This window comes from Hibiscus syriacus, unplaced genomic scaffold, assembly GCF_006381635.1.
Source record: "Hibiscus syriacus cultivar Baekdansim isolate YM2019G1 unplaced genomic scaffold, ASM638163v2 tig00111662_pilon, whole genome shotgun sequence".
Classification (NCBI taxonomy): domain Eukaryota; kingdom Viridiplantae; phylum Streptophyta; class Magnoliopsida; order Malvales; family Malvaceae; genus Hibiscus; species Hibiscus syriacus.
The window spans coordinates 481,905-493,019 of record NW_024063150.1 but is presented as its reverse complement, the minus strand read 5'-3'; the positions used below and the strand labels follow the sequence as shown (position 1 = coordinate 493,019).

The 11,115-nt window shown below is 36.8% G+C and overlaps 1 protein-coding gene across 1 annotated transcript; it reads left to right on the top strand.

The window, feature by feature from the left end:
* Positions 1-8,003: 8,003 nt before the first annotated feature.
* LOC120167076 (two-component response regulator ARR5-like) lies at positions 8,004-9,854 on the top strand. The gene is made up of 4 exons (XM_039176199.1): positions 8,004-8,216; positions 8,280-8,425; positions 8,511-8,581; positions 9,332-9,854. Exons 1-4 carry the CDS (start codon positions 8,120-8,122, stop codon positions 9,621-9,623), a joined length of 606 nt encoding a protein of 201 aa, XP_039032130.1. The 5' UTR covers positions 8,004-8,119; the 3' UTR covers positions 9,624-9,854.
* The last annotated feature ends 1,261 nt before the right edge of the window (positions 9,855-11,115 follow it).

The following is an 11,115-nucleotide window of genomic DNA, read 5'->3' as shown; positions in this document are numbered from 1 at the left end:
GCCTCTCTTGAGGGCCTAGCGCTGCTTCGGCGAAGCCTAGTTATAGAGGGCACCAAGGACGAACGAGAGGGGGAACAATGGAAAAGAGGTGCTGCAATCACCTTTCTCCAAGCCTTTCTTTTAGGGTATATGGTATATATTCTCTCAAATGGTGGGCATCATGTCCTATTTATAGTTGAAATTTTTAGTGTTTAGTTCCCTTGAAATTTTCCAAATTTCCCTTGAATTCATGCCCAATTCGTGAAAACAAGATAACTAGTAGGGGTCACAAATTAGCAGGTGGAGAATAGGTTCACGTGAAGTACATTGGACAGCTGGCTACGCGACGTTAATTTTGTCTGTACTGTGTCAGGCTTGCAAGATAAAATTACCGCAACAAAAGTTATTCCTCACAGTCATCGTCTTCAGTTCCTTTGGCCCTGGAACAAAATTTGTCTTGAAAAATTCCTCCTCGGTCATTTCCTATCACCTGCCTCATCACAACCAACACACAACCCTTCTTATTAGCAACAATAGTTTAATCAAATAAAATTTACCGAGGAAAAACTTATCCACCACATGCCATGTCAATGTCTTTTAGACAATCAATAAATGAGTAAAATACCTAAATATAGTCTTTTTACGGAATTATCACACCCCCAAACTTAAGCTATTGCTTGTTCTAAGCAATGTATAATGCAATAGAAATGAAACTATGGCAAAGTCTAAATCAGGACAATCAAGTGGTTTAAATTTCAAGCCTCAGCAACAAGTTTGGCCTCAACATGATAGACTAATTGAGAAGTCAAGTACCTTTCCCTAAGCCAGATCCTTTTTCAGCGTGTGTGCGTGGTTGTATCTTGTCTATGCTTAATGAATTTAGAAAGCTCTTAAGTAAGTTCTTTTGGTTTCTAAGGAATAAATTATTCATTAAGCATAACGTCACTTATGTTTATTTAATTTCAAAAATTTAATTAATTTAACACCGCTACGAGGGGAGTCAACCAATCACATCTACCATCTCAGACTCTAGTGAAAGGGAGCATACCTCCACTCCCGAGCTAGTCAGTTAGAGTCATCCTATGACTACTTTCATTCACTCATGTTCCAAGGCTACCATTTATTCAAGGTGGTTTTAGGTAATGTTGTTGCACAGAGGAGTGTCCCTCTACAATTATGCCTAGGAATTTATTCACAAATCACCACAATTCAATACATTAAGGAGTTTAACTTAGCCTTTCAAACATTGATAAACAGTTAGTTCATTACTAGAATTTTATGCCACGACGCGTAAAAGTTCCTTCATAAAATTATATAGTTCCTTAAGCATAGAAAACATACAATCGTGTTCAAAGAGTCACAAAGAATCAAGTACTAAGGTTGGTTCAATCCTCCTTAATAGTCATGTACATTAATTTCCAGCCATGGCAAATTAGTTTTTTTTATCATCATCGGCATCATGAACTTATTCCAAATAACTAGCCTAATCCTAACTAATGCCATAAAAAATTCTACTAAACATTATCAATGCAAATGACTAAGTATGAACAATATCTCCCCCAAGCTTGAGGGATGCATTGTCCTCAATGCTTGAAGACTAAACTAAAGATGAACTGAAATGCAAGGTACCTTGACTAACATCTACTTTGATGGTGGTGGGGTTGTTTTGCACAGATTCCTCAGGTGGAGAAGTCCAAATGTGATTGTATGTCTTCTTCAGGTGATGCTTGATCAGAGGTGTTGCAATTCCCCGTGGCATTTATGCAGATGGGTGGACATCATCAGCAATGTCATCATTTGTGCCAACACCAATGAGTATCTTTCTAAGTGGGTGCGCAACCATAAGGGCTTTACCCTTGTCCATATGCTGGGAGTATGTTCTTCTAAAAAACTAATATTAAAAGTAAATAAAGAAATAAAGCAAAGAAAAACAAATACACAAAAAAAAAATTATTTTTTCCATGACAAATAAAATAAAAATGGTTGAAGGGATGCAAACTCCAAACATCCTGAATTGATATGGCAGTTTTGTCACGTTCGATCAGAGCACTAGTATAGAACAAAATGCCCCACACATATAATAGTTCCACCTTCAAAATATTTTGTCCTCACATTTTTTTTTCTTTCACATATGAATTGTAGGACCTTTTTAGTAGTCCTCTCTCTTTCAAAGTGCTATTTCCATGAAGGTAAATGGTAGTGGAATGATATCTCTTTGCGCTCCTCTTCACTGTCGCAAATTTTAATCGTTTAGGCAGTAAATTCTTTGAAGAGGTAGGGGTCGTCCCAATGACAATAACCCACATCATGTATGACCTTATTCTTTCCCTGACTATTCAAGTAAGGAAGAAAAAGACCACTAACGAGAAAATTGACAATGTCAACATATCACAAAATTGCCGCGTCAAATAATAATTTCTTATCATGGAATTTTTCCTTAATCTCTATTTCATTCCTTAATTCTTTCATAACTTCTAGCCTAGACAGATGGGTAACTACTTGGGGTTTAGGATGAGTAAATTCAATGAAATCCAAAGGTTCAAATTTCATACCTGGTCTAGCTATGAGCAAGCTAAACTGATTCATCTATATTGGAATATCCTAGAGTTCATCTTCGTCTTCTTCATCAAGCTTCAAGTGATCATCAGTGCATAAAAATTTACCGTGGCAAAATTCTGCAGCTTCCTCTTCTATCATAATTCCACATCTTGAAGAAATTGACATTCCCTAGAATCATCAACATATTTAATAGTGTTGAAGACATTGGAAGTTACCATTTACTCATTCACTCCTGTTAGTGGGGGTTTATCATTTTTCGTGTAAACCTTTTTCTTATCTTCATTGGTTGCACACTTCGAACCCTCATCCATGCTCTCCATAGAATGTGAGTCATTTTGCATCTCCGGATCTTCGTGCACAATTTCATGGCTAGGTTCTTCGAGTATCTCCCCCCAAACTTAGCTTCTTTGTAGATATGAGTACTACTCCTTAAGGTGAATGCACTATAATACTCCTTTCCCTGAGCCTTAGTGACTTCAGTATCACTAGGTAGACTGCCCTGTGGGTATGTAAGTACTGCCATGACAATTTTTTCCACTTGGATTTCTAAGGCTCGCAAAGATGAACTATGACTTTGCAAGTACACTAATTGGCTCTGTAATAATGCTCCTTGGCTCTCAATAGACGTGGTGTGATCTTGCAATAGATCCTTGATAGTTTCCATGAAGTATTGGAGAGTAGCTCCCAAAGAGTTGATGCTCACTGAAGATGCTACCCCTTAGGAAAATTTTTCCACGACAAGTTCTGTTGACAACATGGGGGGTTTAGTCATACTATGATGCCAATTTGAGTTATTGGAATTGTTGGCTTCTTGATTCCCCGAAGAAAGATTTGGATGTTGAGGTCATCCTAGATTGTAAGTGTTTAAATATAGGTTGTTGCTGCCTCGGTTAAAATTCCCCACGTAGTTGGCTGAATTGTGGTTGTCAGGGCATTCACTCTCATAATGATTTCCATGTCACAAAAAACATGCAGAATTGGCCACCTTCACTTCCTGCACTGCACTAGGGCACTGTAAATATTTCAACATATTTGTTATGGCAGATAATTGTGCTGACACAGAATCCTTGGCATCTAACTCAAAAGTCCATTGGGTTCTCCTCCCAGTCCCTGATCTTATGGATGAAAATTGATAATCATTTGTTGATATCCTATCAAGGATATCAAAGGCTTCCTCAGGTGATTTGTCAAGCAAAGTACCATTCACCGAGGCATCCAACATCATGCGAGTGGTTGCGTTGACTCCATTATAGAACATCACAACTTGAGTCTAGTTTTGGAATCCATGATTGGTGCACTTGCGAAGAAAACTTTTGTATCGGTCCAACACTTATACATAGACTCTTCATTGCCTTGGTGAAAACATTTTACGACATTCCTAAGATGGTTGTTCATATTGGGTGGATTATGCCATAGCAAAATATTTTTGCACTAGTCTACCTAGGACCTTATCGAGCCAGAAGATACTCCATTAAGCCATGCTATGGGGTGATCTTTCAAAGAATATGGAAATAACTTCAATTTTAGCACATCTTAATGTACACCTTGTTGTCGAAAGGAGTAACAAACCTCTAAAAATTCTTGAACACGTTTCCTTGCACCCTCATGAAGAGCACCAGCAAACTGTCCAATCAAGTCCAACATGTCGAACATAACCAATTTTAGCTCAAAGTGGGCTACATGAATATTGGAAGTTACAATAGCATGTTTTAGGTCATCCAATGTGGGAACTAAGTGATCTCTAATAGTTTGTGGTCTTGCAGTAGTCTTTGTATTTTTATTTTCCACAACATTTAATTCTTTAGGTTCTTCCAATTCATTTTGAACTTCATATATAGTTATTTGAGCTCCTTGAACATATCTTCTTTGATAGAAAATTTATTCAATCTCAAGTTTCAAAATGAGATAATGGTTCATTGGGACTTCTACAAGTCATGGAACCGCACTTCACCTGAAAAGGGTAAACAAAAATAACGAATAAATCCATAAAAAAATAATAAAGAAACAAGATATGCTATAACAAAATTTTTAAAAACACTAATTGCCAATCCACGACAATGGCGCCAAAAACTTGATCACTTGTAGATATATAGTGTTGTGGTACGTAAACCTGTGCAAGTATACACGATTGATGCAAGTAATATAGTAGTGAGTGAGTATCGTCCCCATAGGGATTGGAAGGCTTTTGAAAGATTGCTACAGCTAGGAATAGGTGTCACTAAGTAATCCTAGGTATCTAAGTCTAATGATATAAACAAGGAAAATATGCAGTGGCAAATGGTATGAACAGATGAAAAAAGTTTGCCGAGGCAAGAAAAGTGTGAAATGAAGTAAGCAAATAAATTTTTTCGTGGCAAGAAAAATATGTAATAGTAAAAAAAAAGTTGCTAAGGCTAAAATTTGTCAAAAAAGCTAGAAATAGACTGGCAACCTCACACAATCAGACTTCTAACAGAGCACTTGAGTTGGATTTTCTACGGAGAGAAATTATTCTATGGCTAGGGTAATCTAAGTACATTATGCCTATGTTGCCTGACAGGATTTACTAAAGTGTACCAAGAGTATATCTAGCACGGAACCTGATAAACTATTGCTATGACAATACTACACAACTGAATTGCAACCCTTGGTTTGTCAAACTGTTGCTGCGGCAATGCCCCTCAGTGTAAACTGCAGAGCTAGCCTATCTACTCAAGCATTTATCATTCTTAGTCGAATGAAACCCTCTCCTTATCTCTAAGGCGGATTAGAACCTCACCATCCCTGATTAGTTCTCTTGTTCACATATATCTAACCTAACTCTCTCGATATTATGTATCAATTCCTAGAAAATCGACTATCTTTCAAAAGCTCTTACAAAGACTAGGAATATTTTGCCAAGGAACCAAACAATCTTTCAAAAGCTCTTACAATGCTAAGACAAAAAATTAAAACAGTGAACAAAACAACATTTAACAAAAACATACTTAATCATCCATTAACCATAAAATAAAATATCATCCAAGTATTTCCAGCACCAAATAAAACAATTTATGGTGTGGCTAACATCATCCCAAAAATATTCGTTAAGTACAAGCCCTAAAAAAATAAGAAATGACGAACAAGGGGAAGAGAAACTCCCAGATCAGAGGTCTGCCGTGACGTCAGACCACCACCAAGACTGCTCTAGCATGCTAGCCTCTCTTGAGGGCCTAGCCGATGCTTAGGTGAAGCCTGGCTATGGAGGGCACCAAGGACGGATGAGAGGGGGAACGGTGGAAAAGAGGTACTGCAATCGTATTTCTCTAAGCCTTTCTTTTAGGGTATATGGTATATATTCTCTCAAATGGTGGGCATCATATCCTATTTTTATTTGAGAATTTTTAGGGTTTAGTGCCCTTGAAATTCCCCAAATTTTCCTTGAATTCATGCCCAATTCGTGAAAACAAGACAACTAGCAGTGGTCCCAAATTAGCAGCATGACGTTAGCAATTTTGTCTCGTACTACGTCAGACTTGCAAGATAAAAATTCCAGCCGCAAAAATTATTCCTCACGGTTATCATCTTCGGTTCCTTTGACCCTGGCACAGAATTTGACTCGACAAGTAAATTCCTCATTGGTCATTTCCTATCACATGCATCATCACAACCAACACAACCCTTTTAATCAACAATATCAGTTTAATCAAATAAACTTTGTCGAGGCAAAACTTATCCACCATATGCAGAAATGCCCTAAATGCAATTATATGTAACTAAAATGCTATGTCAATGACGTTTAGACATTCAATAATTTGAGTAAAAAGACCTAAAATAATCTTTTTTACGGAGTTATCACAGTGATTATGGCAAAATTGTGGATGAGATTTGAAGATATAATTTGTGTATTAGCTGTATGTTATTACCTAAAGTAGATTAACAACACTTAGTGTAATTGTTGTAAATATTGACTCGTCTAAAATAGGTTGTACAACAACTCCTATCTAAAGAGAAGTTCATCAGTGAAATAGGCATTTAGCCATTTTCTCAAACTTTGTCAACTGGCACATGGGACAAATACTGTCACCTATGCAAACTATCCTAAGGCGACGTCCAATAGATAAACCTATGTGTGCCAATCTCCATGCAAAGACAAAAAATCTTTGGAAGAACCTGCAATTTAGATATGATTTGCCAAACTCCAGAAGCTAGCTTGGGGGAATGTGACGGACGTCAAAACCACTAATACCTAGAACGAACAGAGTAAATACCAGAGTCAAGGTAACTCCACACAAGGACCTCCTCCTAATTGGGTGCAATAGAGGTGGCAAGGATCGTGTTTACATCATTACCTTGAAAGGTGGCGTGGCCTTTCAGTTCGTCCCAACTCGGGTGACCCAGGGCCGGTCTTGGGCCTGTGCGGGCTGCCCAACCGCACAGGGCCTAATTTTTATAAGGGCCTCCAAAAATTTTTAAGCCTTTTGTATGTATGTGTATTTAGAATATTTAGCTCAAGAATTTTTAAGTCCAAGGCTTATTTTACTGTTATGGTATAGGATCACCAAATTTTAAAATATTAGTGAACTTCTTTATATATTTAATATTTTAGTTTTAAAAGGCCTATTTTATTGTTATGGCACATGACCACCAAAATTTACAAGACGGCCCTGAGATGACCTAGAAGCCGAAATAAAGATGCCTTGAAGTATTGAATGGGGAATGAGCCATACACCTGTTAAATTAGTGACGGAGCCATGTAAGCCCTGGGGGCCCACTGCCTTCCAATTTTTTTACCATTAAAAATAAAGATAATTACTAATTTAAATATTTAAATTTTAATTTATTTTGATTTTATCTTCTTTCTATTATTAATTATATTTTACTCGTTAAACTAAAATCCTAGATCCGTCCCTTTATGAGAGGCTCCTCATTTGTTACATAGTAAGTTGAGCTTAGTGTCCATACTTATCCACTAGAATGCACCGTTAAAAGCTCGAATCGTCTTATGGAAAAATTTTTCATGCATACGAGCTGTTATTTCTGATAGGCACAGTGAGGAGATCGTCATAAGGACAATATTTCGCGCATAACACTCTTGATAATAAACAATCAGGGTTTGTTATGAGTCGCCATACTTTTTTAGCATAGCCAATTTGAAAGAGTGAAGGTCCCGCAGACCTAACACCCTTGTCTCTTTGGCTTACAAATAGTCTACTAAGCTATGAGAAATCTTAGATTCAAGTACTTGCATACAATGCATTATCAACAGAGTTAGAATGTATATTACATTCTAATTATCTCGAACTATTAAATAATATTAATTTAATAACTAATATTCTTTTAAATTATCTTTTACATTTTAAATAAAGTACTAATTTTTTAAAACTTTTTGATAAGATTTAGTAGGATCGCATGGAAGTGGAAGTAGTTAAAAGAAGTAAAATTAAGAGGACAAGGAACAAGTGGGCGCTAATGCTCCCCCTCTTTCTGCTTCAAAGATTGCAAAGATCTTACACTATTGGATCCTCAAATCTTCACCTTTTCCCTGTCTTTTTTATTACTCTTTTTCTTTCTTTTATTTAACTCAAACACAAACCCTCCACACAAAAACACTTGCTGGGTTATGGCGATTGCTCAGGATTTGCATGTTCTTGCCGTCGATGACAGCCTCGTGGATCGTAAGGTCATTGAGAAGCTGCTCAAGATATCTTCTTGTAAAGGTACTTCTTCTTTTATGGTTTTGGATTTTGATAAGTGGGTTTGATTTCGTTGTTTTCGTGTAGTGACGACTGTTGAGAGTGGAACGAGGGCTTTACAGTTTCTTGGTTTGAATGGAGAAGGAGGGTCTCTGGGTTTGAAGGTGAATCTTATAATGACTGATTATTCAATGCCTGGGATGAACGGATATGAACTCCTCAAGAAGATCAAGGTCATAATTGAATCTATTTATATGAACAACTCCTAACCATGATTTCGAGATGTCATGATTATGACTAATTTGTATTTTGGAACAGCATTCCTCGGCTTTTAGAGAAATCCCTGTTGTGATTATGTCCTCTGAGAACATCCTCACTCGAATCAATCGGTACGCTCTTCATTTCTTCGGTCTGCTGTTGATTTTGTGCATTTCTCTATGTCTGATGATGTTCTTTCAGAGGAAATCTGATATAATTCACATGCTTTCAAGTTGTTTTAGCATAATTCCGTGACGACGAAAATTGAAACGGATGAATCCCTTCGAGTGTGTTGATTTTGAGCCATTGTTATATGTACAATCTGTCAATCATGTCTTTGTTTATACGAGTGATTGAAAGATTGTATACTTTAGTGGATTTTTGTGGGAAAAGGTCTATTGTTGCATCGAGTTCTTTTCCTTTTGCTTGAAAGACCGATGCCATGTGGAGATACGATCCTTCAAGGACTCTCCGAATGCGTACAACAACTTAGAAAAAACAAGCGTACCCCGGCGTTTACCGAAATTCGACACTTGCATCGTATAGTTTTAGTTGAGGGTAAAGTACACAAATGGTCCCCCTACTAAAATATATTGTTTTATTAAGTCTCCGATTATTAAAGTTTACAAAACGATCCTCTGACTATAGGGAGTTGCTTGGTTGAGTCCCTTGAATATTAAAAGTCATAAAATGATCATCCGACTATCGACGGCAGTCTGAGCTATATGTTAACCTGCTGACTAAGATATGATAAAATTTGATCTCATAATCTCAAATGATTAGATTTGATGTAGAATATGAAAAATCAGATCGATTCCCTTATGTTGACAACGGTTGCTCTATGGGGCGAAAAATGGCTAAAGCATTCTTTTCATCTACAGGTGCTTAAAGGAAGGAGCAGAGGAGTTCCTGGTTAAGCCCGTAAAACTGTCGGATGTAAAAAGGTTGAAGGATTTTATAAAGAGAGGAGAGCCGGAGGAAAACGGCATCGGAGAAGTCTGCAAGAGAAAATTTGAGGATGATTGCCTTCCCCCACCTAAGGCAACACCTCCGTCACCCCTACCACCCTCACCACTGACTGTATCCCCGTTTGCTTGTGATCCAACAGCGTCGAAACTACCATCATCACCCCGACATTCATCGAAGAGGTCTAAATTGCAGAGCAGTGACTAATTCGATTTTCGATTTTTGTCAGTAGCCTCGTAGTTTCTAGATATATATATATATATATATATATATATATATATAGGCCATGAGGTGAAGGATAACTTTTGTGTATATTGCATTACCCTGGCCAGTTTAGTCGTTGAAAAGAACTATAAGCAGGAGCAGAAACAGAGAAATGGAGAGAGAGAGGAGAAGAAATACAAATGACATCCCTTTTGTTCCACCAAATTCAATGAAAATAGCAGTCAAAATATGAATGATCTTTCTATTCTACTGGATTATGAAGGGCGTTCAAGATTTTAGCTTCCATTTGGCTTAATTAAGTTAAAAGGGAACAATAATTATTATTGTCTTCCCTAAATATCGATGATTTTGACATATTCGTCTCTTAAAAGTTAAAACATTCTATATCTATGAATCAATGAATGAGCTTGCTACAAAAGGCCTTAAAACTATACAATGATGCCCCTGGTCTGCAAAGCACAATCGCTGGAATTGAAGCACTGCTGGGAGTGCTGTATTGCATGTTGGAGGACTATTCAGAATCTGACAACTCCTCCAAAATTGCCATTTCTAAGCTACGTGCATGTGGAAAGAGGAAACCCGCCTTCTTTGGCATTGCTCTCAACTTGAGTTGATGTGCAAACGAATAAGTTTGTGTTTCTGTTTGTTTGTGTACGTTTGTTCGTGTTTGTTTGTTTATTTTAAAGCTGTTAATGTTCGATTCGTTTAACACTCGTGAATATGTCCGTTAACTGTTTGGCAATCAAAACTCTCATTTTATATTTTTACTTGCAAGTCAAAGATAAATGATGAAACTATGTCATTGGTCTTTAATTTCTTTAGGCGTCATAGTTTGAACTTCAAAGTCCACCCTTGGTTCAATTCAATTCCTACCTTCATTGTTATTTAAAATGTAAAAAAAAAAAAAAAAAGGAAACGAGAACCGGGTAAATGGGCTTATAAAAGAGTTGATAAACGAGTTTGTTTGTGAATATAAATGAATCAAATACACCTATGTTCGTATTTGTTCGTTTACTAAATGAACATAAAAATTTTATTCATACTTATTTAATTAGCTTAATAAACGAACGTAATTCAACAACAGACTTTAAAAGAAAACACCCAAAAGTCCATGTCTCTAGATTCCCCTTCCTTGGCTAGTTTATGGGACTCGATGTTACAAATTGTAGGAGTATATTAGATGATCAACCACTAGTCGGAAGAAAAAGAGAAGAATAAGACCATAAACCATATTAGAATACATCACCAGAGCTCTACACAAATCGGAAAGCCAAGAACAAGGACCTCTTAGAAAAAAGTTTAAATGATTCTTCATTACTGCCTTTTTTTTCTGGGATACTAAGGACCCACGTCTTAAAAAACAGTTTAAATGGTTCTTCATCACTTTTGGTTGCAACTTTTTGATTTTAGGGTAAATTACACCAATCATCACTTATTTTTATTCTCTCTCTTATTCCTTCATTATACTTTAAAT